The 15,960-nt window shown below is 34.1% G+C and overlaps 1 protein-coding gene and 1 pseudogene across 3 annotated transcripts; both read left to right on the forward strand.

The window, feature by feature from the left end:
- Positions 1–223: 223 nt before the first annotated feature.
- On the forward strand, positions 224–9,606 carry LOC148852073 (putative disease resistance protein At1g63360). 3 transcript variants are annotated; one of them, XM_088943743.1, is made up of 4 exons: positions 224–856; positions 976–1,235; positions 8,159–8,467; positions 8,996–9,606. In XM_088943743.1, the coding sequence occupies exons 2-4, from the start codon at positions 1,098–1,100 to the stop codon at positions 9,059–9,061; spliced, it is 513 nt and encodes a 170-aa protein (XP_088799869.1). In that variant the 5' UTR covers positions 224–856; positions 976–1,097; the 3' UTR covers positions 9,062–9,606. The 3 variants fall into 3 exon arrangements, with proteins under 3 accessions (XP_088799869.1, XP_088799870.1, XP_088799868.1); XM_088943744.1 differs by having other exon boundaries at positions 8,168–8,467; XM_088943742.1 differs by lacking the exons at positions 8,159–8,467; positions 8,996–9,606 and having other exon boundaries at positions 976–1,391.
- A 4,852-nt stretch (positions 9,607–14,458) lies between these two features.
- LOC148852074 (uncharacterized) lies at positions 14,459–15,180 on the forward strand (annotated as a pseudogene).
- The last annotated feature ends 780 nt before the right edge of the window (positions 15,181–15,960 follow it).

Here is a 15,960-nt window from a genome sequence, read left to right on the forward strand (position 1 = left end):
CAAATAAACTCTTTAGTCTTCATTAAGTCTCTTAGCTTGCTGGTTAAAGTTAAAGGTTGTGGGTACGCATCTTTAGTTGACTACTTTACCAAATAAACAAAATAAAACTGTGATGTTCTCACAGTCCTTGCAGCCGTTCAATGGGAATATCTCCCCAAGAATAAAAAAAAAAAATACAGCGCAGATATTCTAAATATATATGAAACATGATTGAGGCAAGACTAGCTTTTAATTTCTTACGTCTTTCCTTCCCAGTTCCCATCTCTCCTACTGCAGCTAATTACATATCCATTCGCTTCAAGGCTCCTCCTGCATGCACACATTCGTCCTTGACAGCAAGCGACTAGCAACAGTTACAGGTGGAGCTTAATTAATTTAAGACATGGAAATGGAAAAGATCATATTGGCATTGAAGGATCCAGGGATCAACACCATTGCGTTGTACGGGATGGAAGGGGAAGACAGGGCAGCCTTGACAAGAGAAGTTGCAAAACAAGTTAACAAGGACAAGCTATTTGATCGGGTTCTAATGGTGGTTGTGTCCCAAACTCCAGACATACTTAAGATCCAAGATGAGATTGGTGCCATTCTAGGACTACAATTAGCAGAGGAAAGTAGATACTTGAGAGCACCTAAGCTGTCTGAAAGATTGAGAGAGGTGGACGGATTAATGCTTATAATCTTGAACGACCTTTGGAACGAAAATGTTTTCTCTGAGTTAGGAATTCCTCGCGCAAGAGAACGCAAAGGCTGCAAAATCCTGGTCACCACAAGAGACAAGGAGGTATGCAATTCTATGGGTCTTACGAATGATCAATCAATCAAAATCTTCAACATTGGTCAGGAGGACTCGGCGGTAGGTCATTTTGATAGTTACCAAAAGTTAACGTACACCTTAGATTAATCGATCCGCAGAAGACTCGAGAAGTTTCATTTAAATTTTAATCTCCTTTCCCTTTGTTGTACTGCTTTCAGTTCTCGGAGACTCTAGAATTATTATTCCAACTGATACAACCTTTGAAAGAGTATGCATGGTGGAGATACGATAAATCAATCGAAGAGTTTCAGGAACTAAAGAAGCTGGAAGAAAACCGGAGATGGATGCTGAGCTCAAGATGTTGGAAACGTCTTCTACGTTTAATGAACACGAAAAACAGAAAATCAGTAAACGGAGCATAGCACAACGCTGGCGAACAGATTGCGAGAATGATTTATTTGTTGAAAGCGTTCGGCTAGTAAGTCAATTGGCCTAGCTTAAATCTTTCTTTCTTTATTTGTTGTTTTCTTCCTTTGTTGTTGTCGGGGAGACCGGATCTCCTCCTCACACATGGCGCCTCACACTGAATTCCTGTACTTATGTGTTATTATTTATGGGAGATATTTCCAATGCATGGTGGGATGTGTCTGTGAAGTCGTTGTGAGACGTCATGCGTGAGGAACAGATCCTAATTCTTCTCGGGGCCACATGACATTTAAAAAATTAGGTGTACAGGTTGGGTGGGTACTCTACTCGAGTACTCGATTTGAAAATTTTACGGGGCAATGGACCAGGATTCTAGGCCAAATCCATCATATTTTAATAAAATCTCAATCTAAGCCCACCCAAGTTGCACCTCTATAAGGAATGTGCATATTGGCACTTCCCAGAGAGTTTGGATCTACATACGATATTATTGGCCACATTCATCCGGCCACACATTGAGAACATCTCTTGTACTTTATATACCGATATTCTTATTGAGCAGCTGGATGAATGTAGCCAATAGTGTGTTGTGATCAAAAGATCCGAACTCCTTTTCTCATGTAATGTTTTGTATTTATTTTCATCATTGGTATGCCCATGAACCCATTTAACACCACTAATTTAAACATTTAAATAAGAATTTTATATATTTTACATATAAACATGTATACATGTATGTATATAGGGTGTGTTTAGTAAATATATATTTTAAATATTGGCATGCCCAACTCAGGTTGGGTCCGGCTACCTGAGTTGCACCTCTCTTGCAAACTATAAGATGTATTTAGTAACATATTTGTGCAAATCAGAGGGTAGGCTTTACTAAATACTTGAAACCCTAGAAGGTAAGTAAAATTCCCTTTCTCCAATTATAATTAAATATATTAATCGAATTTGCATCACCCTTGACCAAATCAAATTCAAATTTGAATTTAGACAAATGGATACCGTTTGTAGTGCTAGTTATTGCCTTAAAGGATATGAACTGAATAAATGGTGCCTCACTGCCACTCGCTTCAAGAGCTCTCTTGCTCTTGGTAGTTGCATTAATGTCAGATGGCAATTGTGGCGATTCTATGTGAGTATGTGCATAAATTGCTGAAGCCTACCCTAAAGTTTTTAACCTTTGTTGAGACCTCTTTTAAAGTTTGGAAATTGCAATCACCTTCCTCCTACTTTCTAACACAGTTGCAATTAAGGAGACCCCTTTGTTAGAATCCTCTAACATGAGAAATGAAAATGTCCAAAATACCCATGCAACTACTATTGAGGTCGGTTTCTATAGAAGAAAAACCATACAAACTTTATGAATAACAAAAAGAAATAATTTAAAGTTGCATCTTTACCTTTGAGCAATAGGCAATTTTGAAAAATAAATCAATTTCAAAAAAGATATTGGAAGGGTTTGGGGAGCAATTTATATGGAGAGAAAATTTGGAATATAAACATTTTGGGAAAAAGTAACTGAATGGGTACTTTGGACATTTTTGTGCCTCTTTTTAGAGGATTTTAATAGAGGGGATCTACTTGCAACTATGTCAGAAAGTTGAGTGGAGGCGATTGCAATTACCAAACTTTAGGGGAAGCTGAATTGGAAACTTTAGGGGAGGTTTTGGCAATTTACCCTTGAAATATTGAATGTAATGAAAAAAGAAATAAAAAAGCACCCTCACATGAGCAGCAACCCTGTTTGCAAAAGTAATATAATGTTTAAAGTTGCACGTTGGGCAAGGTAGGCTAGGTTTAAGCTCAACCTAGGCCTAACCCTAAGAATTGAGCTTAAGGCCCAAGCCTAGACATAGCCTAAGTTCAAGTTGGACTTGTTAAACCTGAGTCTAGCCTACATTGAAATTTGATGCACTTAGATTCTATCTAGTTCCAAAAATCTAAGTCCAGCCCATGTAAAATTGTCTGTTGGATCAGTCTAGGCTTGGGTTGGGCCCGAAGTTGCATCCTTAATTAGAGTGAGCATGGATCAATTCAGTTTAGTTCTAAGGTGGAATTTGAAAACTACCCAATAGGGGTTGGTCCTTGGTTTTTGGACCAAAACTTACATTGTTTAGATCGATTCCATAGTCAGTCTCTACCTTGGTGATTCTAAGTTTAGTCCCAAGGTTCACCATCGAACATATTCTTAATTTATCAAAAAAATGGAACCTTTTCTTTAAAAATGTAAACATTCTATAAGATGAAGAATCAAATTAGATCACTCTATTTGTTGTTGAGTTTAATATAGTACTACATTTTATCATTGACAATGTTTCTATCAATATATATGATTGATTAGAAATCATAATCATAAAATGTTTAAACTTAATTTTGAATAATAATAATAATAATAATATGAAGATTTTATTATATGATTATAACATCACAAGTTGATACATTTGACCTGAAATAATGAATTGATCTACTACTAAACATTAAAAAAGTTTTACTTTTGGGTTATTTTTGAAATTTATATTTTATTTATATCATCAATAAAAAGTTAAAAAATTCTTGTTTATTGTGTCTAACTTTTAATATGATCAATATAAAATATTAGAGATGTGTCTAAATTCTTTCTACAGAGTTTCTATCTTTTTCATATATATATATATATATATATATATATATATATATATATATATATATATATATCTTTTTAGTTTTTATCATTTAATCATGAAATCAATGGTACATATGATCCGAATGGTTGAACTGTTGACTCGCTAGGAATACAATTTCATTTTTGGGTTGGTTTTTAAATTTGTATTTTATTCCCAACATCAATAAAGAAATTATTATTTATCACACTTATTTTTATTTAATATGATTAATATAAAATATTAGATAGGTGCTTAATAATGTTTTGTGTTTTTATATTTTTCTATCTTTATTATTTATGGTATTAAGGATTGATACATTTGACTCAAAAGGTTGAATTGTTGACCCGCAACCATAAAATTTAAATGTAGGCCCATTCTAGTCAATAAAATGATTAAATGAATGTTAATATGAGTTAAGACTTTAAATATGAGACTTAATGAGAAGGACTTGAATGATGACAAAAGTGGCTTTTCAAATTACATTTTTTTATAGTGACCAAATTCAAAAGTTGGGGTAATTTAGTCAAACAAAAGTTTCACACTAGTGTTCACACTTTAATAATAGTCTAAATAAGCATTAAATGAAAAATGTAAAATGACATTTTTTTCTATAATGTGTTTCCAATTATTGAATAAAAGAAGTACTTTTGTGTCTTTTTATCAAATAAGCAATACTTAATGAAGATGTAAAATAACAATTTTTCCGTTTTATTTATTTTCTAATTCAAACTTTAGAAAATCATCATTTGTTGTCCAGTGAAAATTCCAAAAGTTAGGGGAACCTATTCACATTATTATAGATAGTATAGATATAATAGAATTCATAATTGATAAATTTAATATTATTTATATACATTTATTATATACACATAACTGAATTAATTCTTTAAAGCATTTTCCTTTTACAACCCTAATTCATTTATTACTTGTGATTCCAGTTCTTATAGGTTTTTAAATTATTAAAACCATTAATAATGTGTTCTCTCCCGAAACAAAGAATATGACTTCCTTCTGGGATGATATCAATAAGTTATGTGCGAAGAAATGAAAGTGAATTTGGTAAGAATCTAATATTCACTGGCTAGTAGATCCTAAGCTTGCTGAATGGAATGTGGGCAAGGGTAATATCATAGAACGTTGGCGAGCTGTGTTAATTAACTTCGTAAATGAGGTATGTATCTTATCCCATCTTATTATTGTGCTACATAATGCATACATGTAGAATCTTTTAGTCTGAGATGAACAAAATAATTTGAATCAAAAAGAATAACATAAGTCTTGGTTCTCTTATTGCTAAATGCAATTGCCACGAACCGACATTTATGATTAACTTGTTTTGATGAACTTCTTAGCTTCTTTTTTACACCAATGAACAAGAATGACAAGAATTTTTATCTAGCAATCCTAGAATGGTTATCTTTTTAGAGTCTTTGATTTTAGGTTATACCATAGAAGGGTTGCTTGTCAATTTTTATAGATTTAAGGAGGAGGAATACTATCCACATTTGAATGAAGAAATTATTCCACCATCAAGGAGTCAGTCCTCAATATTAGAACAACCAGAATTGTCTACTCTCTTCTCTCTCGTTAAAATTTAACCATTCCATAATCCTTTCCATCATTATTTCCAATTTGAATTTGAATAGACTTATTAGAGATTTTTAGGAGTAAAATAAGAGGTTAAAGCCTTATCCTAATTAGATTTATTAGTTGAAATTAGTTTCATATTTTAAATACTTGTCCACTTTTTGTGGATCATAACAAATGAGCACACACAAAGGCTTAACAAGTAAGGCTATAATCTTACACTTGACGCTAGTAATGGTCATTGAGAAAAGAGATGAGAGTATATTTTGATCAAACCTTGTGGTCGATTGGGAACACTTAAGTAATTACTAGTATAAACTTATGCCATAGTAGTCCCTTCTAATATTGATGTTTCTAGCCATGTATTATAATGTTATACATTGTAAATTTCTAATCCTCAATGTTATAGATTAGTTATAATAGGTCCCAATTTTGTTCTTATATATGTATATAACCAAAATGGTTTGTTCCTCACAATTAAATACTTCTTGGTCAATTATTTTCTTTGACCACTTCTTTTGTTATTCTTAGAAAATAACATAGTTGGATATGTTGTGGCATTGAACATTTGAAAAATTCATCTTCCATTGTAGAGAAGGTTCTAAGCTTTTATTTAGAACTTCTCTACAACATATCTCTTTTAGCAAGCAAAAATACATATCCTAGTGTAGACTTCTTGTTGTCAAGGCATCTAACAAGGTTTGAGTCTATGTAACCAAATGGCTCAAGATTATTCATTCTTTTGTACATGAGTATATAATTCTTTGTCACTTGTAAATATTTGAATGCCTTTTTTAGCTTCCCTCCATTGTTTGCTATTTTAATTACATTGAATTTTTCTTAACAACCCACCATGAAAGCAATGTCCAATCTCATAAAATCCTTGCATTCATCTAGATTTGAATAAATGATGCATAAGAAAACTTTTCATGTTGTCCTCTTCATAGCTTGATGAAAGATAATTATCAATCTTAAACTCCTCCCCTTTATGAATAACTATTACTCTTGGTGTGCAATTTTCCATGTCAAAACTCTCTAACACTACAAGAAAATTGGCTTTAAGTGATAAACACATAGTAATGTCTGTCGCTGTAAATCATTTATAACGACGTACTTAAGGTTCTATCACTGTAAAAATAGTATTTAGTGATGGAAAATTAATGATGACTTTTTCGTTACTATAAATATTTTGTAGCTAGTAATAGGCAATTGAAGATCCATCATTAAATCATAATTTATAGTGATGGTCAATTGAATTTCCATTACAAAATTGCAAAATCTTGATATATTATAATGGACCATTGATGTCTATCACAAAAAATTATCTTTTTGTGATGAATGACTAAATCATCGTCACAACATGTTGAGTCATATGACGGACAATTGAATTTCCATCACTTAATATTGAATTATAGCGATGGACAATTTAATGTCTATCACAAAATTGTAAAAGTTGATTTATAGTGACTAATAGTTAAATGTTCATCTAAAATCTTTATTTGTAGTGACATCTATTTAGGTGTTTGTTATAAAATCTTGATCTTTACTAACGGGTAATACGATACTACTAATATATGCCATTTGAGTAAATCTAATATCTTACAGGTTCTTGTCTCTCAATCTTTATACCTAAAACATAGGATGCTTCTTTATCTTTCATGTCAACCTGTTGCGCAAGGAATTCTTTAGTTTGTTTTAATAAGATCAAATGTCTACTGGCTATCAATGCATCAACTGCATACAATAACTAACAAGAACATAAAACTATTTTTATGAAGCTTGATGTATATACATTGATCAATAATATTTCTTTTATAACCAAATGATGTGATTACATTATGAAACTTATTTTTAGTTATATACAACTCATATGTATTATTATTAGAATATATATATATATATATATATATATATATATATTTTAATTTTGTATGATTTATTTAAATTTCTACATATCCATGTGTATCCAAAGTGTATTTTAATATGTATAATGGGCTTAGGATAATAGAATCATTTTATGGCTCATCAACCCAATAGAATCATTATTTGGCTCTCATACAACCAGGGAGAAAATCTAGGCCATCAGAAAAATACACTGAAAACGTGCTAGCCAAATCTGAATCTGACTCTTGAATGGATGAGTGAACCAACATTGCATTATGAACCTTTAGCACTTCACTTTCCTTAGTTTTAAACCAGTTTCAGACTTGGTCCTCTTACAAATCCACAATGGAGACCCCAAGAAATTGCCAAAGCTTATGAAATGCTCTCCACAATCATCTAGAGCAGAAGACGAAGGAAGAGGACAAACTACGATTGCAGTTTGGTCCTCTTGATCATCCAATATCCCAAGTCCAGAAGAGGGCTGAAGAGAGGAGAAAGAGTTAGGAGTGCTCACACTTGTAGTGGCTACCTCCACTTCTAGGCCCACCTGATCTTGGGCACCCGTGAAAAAATGAATTTTTCCTAGCTTGTATGGGCCTATTTCACAATTCAGGGCCCTTGATCTCTTTGACCCTTCACTAAATAAGGCCCACAGGTATCAAGCCTTGGGACTATAATAAGGGAAACACAGGTTTGGGCTTTACAAAAGCAAGACTTCAATGTAGTAAGAGATTAGCTACAAAACCAAGGCTCATCGATTAACTCACACCAGCCCCAGTATTGGTTGTCAATTGCTTTTAGACACATTGCTATTAGTTTTTACCAAGGAGTTTAACAATGATTCATGCACTTTTAGCTCGTGCAGGTTTTGAAATTATTAAAACCAATAATGCGTTCTCTTGCATTTTATCTAAAATGGTATGCCAGTTTGGAGGTAAAGAAGAGACTTAAGGAATACGGAAAAGAACTCATGAAACAATGGGAAGTTGACCCTGAACTTGTCACTTTAATCATACCATCAAATGAAGCCTCAAAGAAGTCAGAAAGGTGGAGAATGGCAAAGCACTGGCAAAAACACCTTACAGATGTCTTTCAAAAGCTCGAGGAAAACCTTCATAACTCAGGCCATTTAGAGGCTGGGGAGAAATTTTATTTCATGAAAGAGGTAGATCACTTATTCCAGCCACCAATATTTGGTAGGAAGTAAATTGCGAAATTGCTTTGAATTTGAAGCTATATAAAAGCCATCTACATTGAATCCATTTGATAGACAAACATGCTATCTTACTTTTTATTATTTCTCAAAATCATTTTTCAACTAGCAACTCTCATCCTCTTGGGTTCTCTCATAAGATTACAAGGATTTTTAGTTTTACTTTTAATGCACTATATGAAATATGTTGTTTCCTCTGATTTCATTTCTTATCATTAACTTATATGCATATTTTCATCTTGTTTTCTAGAAGTATATATATATATATATATATATATATATATATATATAGAGAGAGAGAGAGAGAGAGAGAGAGAGAGAGAGAGAGGTAAAAACATGTACATGTATGCATACCTACTAATTTTATGATAAATTAATACTCAACTATCTATCTATTGTTGAATAATCTATTTTCTAAGAATAAATTAGTTTGTTTGCAAAAAGTCATTTATTTTTTCTTTTACTTTTTTATTTGCATAGGAGTTAAAAGAAGAAAGTGATGAGGAGGAGGATGAAGAAGACTCTGATGATGATTATGATTGTTGATGTTTGGTGTGGCTGCAAAATTCAACAACCACAATAGATGACGTCGTTTGGTGTGGCTGTTGAGATTTCAACAGCCATAATAAATGCTCTACCATTTCGGCTCCACCAAAATTGCCCATTTACTTTGACTCCTCAAATTCTGCCTCTCCATCTTTCTGCGAGAATTCTAGGGAGCATGTTCAGTTTTTTTTTTCTTCTATAAAAGGGGTGCCTCCAGGGGGTAGTATGTGCATGGAGTGAGAGCATTAGAAAGCTGAAAAGATTGGGAGAACTCCATCGCCATCTTCTGGCAAGATCTGCTCCTATTTTGTTTGGGATTGATTTTCTTCTTCATTGCTGCCATTAAGGGTTCTCTCACACCAAATCAAAGCAGTCGTCTATGTTTTTTAGTGCTTCAAGGTTTTGTTAAAGGCATTTCGATACTAGTAAGGTGGTCAGTTTGTAGTTCTCTCATCAAGGGCATTTATAAACAAGTTTTCTTTCTTCTCCCGTGGATGTAGGTTTCTTTGACTGAACCACATAAATTTGGTGCCATCTTTACCTTTCTTTTGCTCTTATTATTTGTTTTATAATTCACATATTTCTCAATTATTTTCTTATTTGCCATGCTAATTAATCAGTAATTTAGAGTTTAATCCTATCAATGAGATTATTGATGATGATGATGATAGTTAAGGAGGAGAAGAGAGATCAACAAGCATTTTGAGGACAAAGAGGAAAAAATGTAGACAAAGATTTAAGATATATTTCATGTTTATGTATTTTTTTATTTAAAAGGATTCAGCTTGAGCAAACGATACATTTTGTTTAATAATGTTCTCACACAAATCAGAATGCTTTGAAGAAGGAATCAAACAAAATGGAGGCCCATGATATCTTTAGGTATTTCATGTTTATGCATTTCCTTAACAAAGTTCAAATGAAATCGTTAGGCTCTATTTGGAAGGAGTATAAATGCAAATATATTGAGTGCAAAACCTTGCATTTTGTATGCATTTGTACTGTACATATTTGTATTTGTACTCCTTCCAAACTGAGTACAAATGAAGATTTGTAGAGTGCAAAACCTTGTATTTTGTATGTATTTGCAATATACATATTTGTATTTGTACTCCTTCCAAACTAAGCCTCAGGAGTATCCCTTTCTCTGTAGTTTGTATGCGGGAGAGAGAGAATCCCGCCCAAGTGACTAAAACTGCCAAATCAACACTCCGAACACGACCCCCTCACATACTCATAAGAGCCACCAGAAAAAGCCCCACATTCTTCCCCTCGATCGTTTGCCTCTCTCACCCCTTAATGAATGGCTTTGTTGGGTTTTTCAGAGGAAGGGGAGGTGGTGGTTCACACTTCGAGGGCAGGGTTATAGGTAAGAGTTTTAGGATTTGGTGTAAAAGAGAGAGTTGTAGTTTGTGTAGGTGCTTGATTGGTGAGTTCGAGGGAGATCCCCCCCAGTGTTGAAGATGTCAAATGCTGGGTCTCTGGTTTCGGGAACTTGGAGCCGGTATAATACTCATGAGTAGATGGGGGCATAGATTTATTTTTTATCAGCAACAAAGGGGAGCATAGACAGATAGCTTATTAATCAAATAAATTTTTCTTGTAGTGTAATCATGCTATACTTTTATTTCAGATGTATACTTGGTCTTATATACCCCATTTTTTTTTGTACAAGACTTTATTATCTGATTGTAATCCTTAGTAGGATAATGAATGATTGAGTTTTAGGGTACATTGTGCTGATTCTCTTTTCGAATAAAAATATAAAGTCGTTAGTAAAATCTTTATGGCTTTAATGTGTTCTTTGGAATGGAAAACAATCTTTACTAAAAGGCAAGTGAGCTTAGTAAATTGCATAAAAATCAACTGCTTAAGAATAATTTACTATAATTAATCTTGACTTTTTCAAAATGGGGCATGAAAGAAGCACTTGGGGCACAATATCATTTGCAAAATATCCATAAATTATCTTATGCCTCAAATATACCTTCATGCTCTTCCATGAAAACCTTGACCTTATTTTCATCATGAAACATGTGATTATTTAAACAACCTAAAGTTTTTTTATTCAAATCAATTAGACTATGTTTGGTTTGAAGGAAAAGATAAGGAAAAGAAGGGAAAGACGAGGAAACCTATATAAGGTTTGTAAAAATTTCCCTACCTTTTCCTTCCTTTCCCTACATTTTCTTTCAAACCAAACATAACCTTAGAGAAAAGGCATTATTCATTTTCTTTAAACTACCAAACTAAAAACCAGCAACAGTGGTAAGTTTCCAATAGTTTGTATTAGAGCACATGTTTGATCCTTTCTTTGAACTATTCTTTCTAAGAAGAGACAAATGAGTTATATAATGGTGCAAAAAATAAACAACAAAACATAAGACGATGTGATGGGGTTGAACAAATAAGTTAATGTACTTATTCAATAGTGGCTTTGACACACTGCATTCTCATTCTAAAATTGTGGATAGTACCTTTGACACAAATGGTTCACTTATTCTTTTCATCATCAAGAAAATCAACTACATTGGTTATAGTTGTAGATGGTGATCAGAGATAGGGAAATAGGTTTCATGATTGAGATCTTAGAGTTTCATGGAGGTATGATTCTAAAAGAATTCATGGATTAGTTGTTGTGCTTTAAGAATTCCTTGAATTCAAGGGAGTTCTTAAAAGAAAGATTGTGTCCTTAATGATACATGCTTACTTTACCAATAACTTCAAAGTCTTAGGCAAGGAACTACAGTAGAAAAGTATATAAAGAAGTTTCATTTATTAATGGCCCAAAGTAGGTTGAATGAAACTAAAGACCAATTAGTGGCTAGAAACATTAGTGATGTATTGGACATATTTGATTGTTGTGATGTATCTATGATATAATATCATGATCTTACAATAGAAAAGTAAAGAAATAGACCTAACCAATTGGGACAACCCAATGAAATGTGATCAGACCACCTCTACATGGAAACCCAAATCCAACCCAAAACCCAACTATTCAACCATAGCCTTGTGGATTGAAGCAAAGTTAGGGCCATGGACCAAACCAAAATACAATTAGTTTATCTAGTTGAAAACCTACAAGTATTGTGAATTAAGTCATAGGTCTAATGAATGCACATGGAATGATAAAATAAAGGGGGTTGATGTTTGTAGAAGATGTGGGTGAACACCAAGGGAAAGAATATAACTTTTTAGTTTCACCTTTGTTTGATTTATATGATGATGAGATCTTAGAAGATGAATAGGTCTATGGGGATATAGGTTAAGCCTTAGTGGTGCAAAAATCATTTGTAGCTCCTAAGGATGAGCCATTAGATTGGCTTAAAAATAATATCTTCTACACCACTTATACCAAAGGCAAGAAGATAGTGAGCTTTGTAATTGATAGTAGGAGTTATGAGAATGTGTGGCATAAGAAGCAATCCACAAGTTGAACATAAAAACCCAATAACATCCTCACCCATATAAGCTTGCACAGTTAAAATGGAAGAATTAGGTGTCAGTAACACAATGATGTCTAGCGGGCTTCTTTGTGGGTAAGGGGTATGGTGTGATGTCTTGTGCATGAATGCATGCCATCTATTACTTGTACATCCATGGAAATTTGATTTCCATGTTATCTATGATGGATGGAAAAACACATATTCTTTTGAGTTCAAGGGGAAAAGGGTGCCTCTATGTCCTTCATAAGAGATTATTGCTAAACCTAAACCTAAGGAGGGTGCAATCCTCTTTGCTAAGGTTAAATTCACAAATGCCTTAGAGGGGACAAGTACTATATATTCTCTAATTGAGAAAATGCTTAAAGTTAAAGATGCGAGGACTCTAAATGTAGTAAGGTATTACTTAATGTATTTAGTGATGTCTTTCCTAAAGACTTTACTTGTAAGATTGGCACCACTAAGGGATATCCAACACTGGATAAACTTATCAGCTAGTGTTAGTCTCCCTATCAAATCTTGTTACAAAATGAGTCCTACTAAACATGAAAGATTATAGAGGCAAGTAAATTGGCTACTTGCCAAAGGTTTTGCATGGAATAGCATAAACCCATTTATGGTGCTCACTTTACTAGTGTCAAAGAAAGATGACACTTGGGGGATGTGTTGATAACTAGGCAATTGACAAGATGACCATTAGATGCTGATTTCCAATTCCACACTTGTATGATATGTTGAATCAGATTTCTAAATTCAAGGTATCCACTAAATTGGACCTAAAATTAGGCTACCATAAAATTAGAATCCATCTCGGTGATGAATAGAAGATGACCAAAATGCGAGATGCTTGTTTGAGTGGCTAGTGATGCCATTCAGGCGGTTCAATGCACCAAGCACATTCATAAGGGTCATGCGTTAGGTACTTGAGTCTTTTATTGGCTATACTTTGATGTTATCTTAAGGCCCTGTTTGATGATTAAGTACTTGTTACTTAGTACTTATTTTAACAACCACTTAAGGTTGTTTGGTAACCCACTTTTCAAATCACTTATTATGTTTTAAGAACTTATTGGGATGGGGATGTTTGGCAATTTACTTTCCCCATAAGTTTTTATATTGACACAAATGACAATTTTACCCTCCATTGTAGATTACTCAGATCTCTCTCTATCCCTCTCATTTTCTTCACTGGAACTGTCGGGACCACCAAAACTATAGATTGGACAATAGAAAGACTCCTCCGATTAACAACCTTGACAAAATTCTTGGATTGCCATTTCTGCCTCCTGAGTCTCTCTTGACTCCCTCTCCTTCTTTTGTTGTCTTCTAGCTTTATCCCCAGCTAGTCCACTTGATATCTTAGCATCTGCTTTATCCCTAGCTAAAACCCTTACCCTAGCCCCTCTGAGTCATCATCTAAAGTTTGAACTAGAAGAGAAAGAAGGAAACTCATTCATGGCTTCCAAACTTCGTTTCTCAAATATTTTCAAATCCCTCTCACAGCGTTTTGAAATGGTTTCAACATTTCCTATAGTGTACCATTTTGGCTTGATTCGGGATAGACCCATAAGAAGAGAAATAAGAAGCAATGCATCATAGGATCCCTTCCTCAGTAAACTCAGTGGTGAAGATGGAAAATGTGAAGAAAGAAGGAACAAAACTTATTAGAGCCCCCCAACCTAATACCCAACAGACCCTTGAGAGGAGAGAAATGACGAGAGCCATATGAATATCATTTCAATGGAAAATTCAAGCTTGGAGACAGTGAAGATGATGAGAAAATGAGAAAACTTGATCAAATATAGCAAACTCATTTTGGATCCAGTAGAGAGGGAAAGAGAGATGGTAGGTTCAATGGTGATGCTTTTGCCTACAAATTCGACTTTAGTTCGGACATCGTCGATGAGAGGAGTTGCAACAAAGTCCTTTAGTGTAGTTTCCTAATAGACCCATGAAGGGAGAGAAGAGAGGGAGTCCATTGGATGAGAGTTTCCTTGAAAAGTTGAGGCTTTGCAAAGAGAAGAAAGGGAATACAAACAAAACTTTTCCCACCCAAGTTGCAGAAACTGATGTCAAAGCAGAACCAAATTCAACGCCACAAGATATTGATGAAGTTTTCAAGAAAATGAAGGAAACGGGTCTCATCCCGAATGCTGTGACAATGCTTGATGGCTTTTGCAAGGATGGGCTGGTCCAAGAAGCCATGAAGATATTTGGGTTAATGCGAGAGAAGGGTACGCTCCCGGAAGTTGTATTCTACACGGCTATAGTTGAGGGCTTCTATAAGGCTCAGAAACTTGATGATGCCAAGAGGACTTTTAGAAAGATGTAGAATAATGGGATTTCACCAAATGCATTCAGTTATACAGTCTTCATTCGGGGATTGTACAAAGGGAAGAGATTGGAGGATGCCATAGACATATGCATTTAGATGTTGAAGGCCGGTCATTCCCCAAATGTGACAATCTTTATAGGCCTAGTTGATGCGATTTGTAGGGACAAGGTATGGAAGAAGCGAAGAACACCATTGAGAGATTGGAGAAGGGATACTTTGTCAATGAGAAGGTTATCAGAGAATATTTGGATAAGAAGGGGTCGTTCTCACCATTAATAGTTGTATTTGGGAAGAAAAGAAAACCAAAATTTTGTGTCCACCGCTTACAAGACCTGTAAGAATAGCTATAGGAAGGGAAAAGTGGTGGACCTATAAGAACGACTATATTAACTATACACCCAATTCCGCCGGCTGGCTAGCTCACCGTTGAACGTCGCCGGTGAACCTGCAACCAAACGTGGCCGTTGCCTGTTGTTGTAGGGTTTTGAATGGAAGAAGAAGATGATAAACTCAAGTGAGGGTAGTTTTGTCATTAAAGAAAAAAATAGGGACAGGTTTGTCCAATTTGAACGAAGAAGCACTTCTTAAAAAAGTGATGAAAAAAGCCACATTCATGTCACTTTTTTAAGTACTTTTTTTAATAACACTAAAAAAAAAGAGGGTTTTGGTGACGTCAATTTTGCGACGTTTAAATGAAGCATCGTAAAAAAGTCTGCCTTTTATGACGTTAATAATAAACGTCGTCGAAAAAGAACTTTTCACAATGGTATACAAAATTGTTGCTAAAAGTAACTTTCCACAACGTTTGTTCCTAATGCTTGATGACGTTTAAAATAACGTCATAAAAATTCTTTCTCGCCATCCCCCTCTTCTTCCTGCCATATGTATTCGGTGACGTTTGTCTCAAACGTCATCGAAACACAGTTTGACGACGTTTACTTATGAACCTATAACGACGCTTAGTTCAAACGTCATTAAAAGTATTGATTTATAGTTTCTTAATTTTTATCATTTCTTAAAATAATTATTTGATATAAAAGTATGTTTTTATATTTAGTGATAGTTTTAATTTCTTGCAAATTATTTTTAAGTTTTATAAGTATAACTAATGTTTTGAA

This window comes from Nelumbo lutea, chromosome 5 (genome assembly GCF_056320005.1).
Source record: "Nelumbo lutea isolate HS-2025 chromosome 5, American lotus-T2T, whole genome shotgun sequence".
Classification (NCBI taxonomy): domain Eukaryota; kingdom Viridiplantae; phylum Streptophyta; class Magnoliopsida; order Proteales; family Nelumbonaceae; genus Nelumbo; species Nelumbo lutea.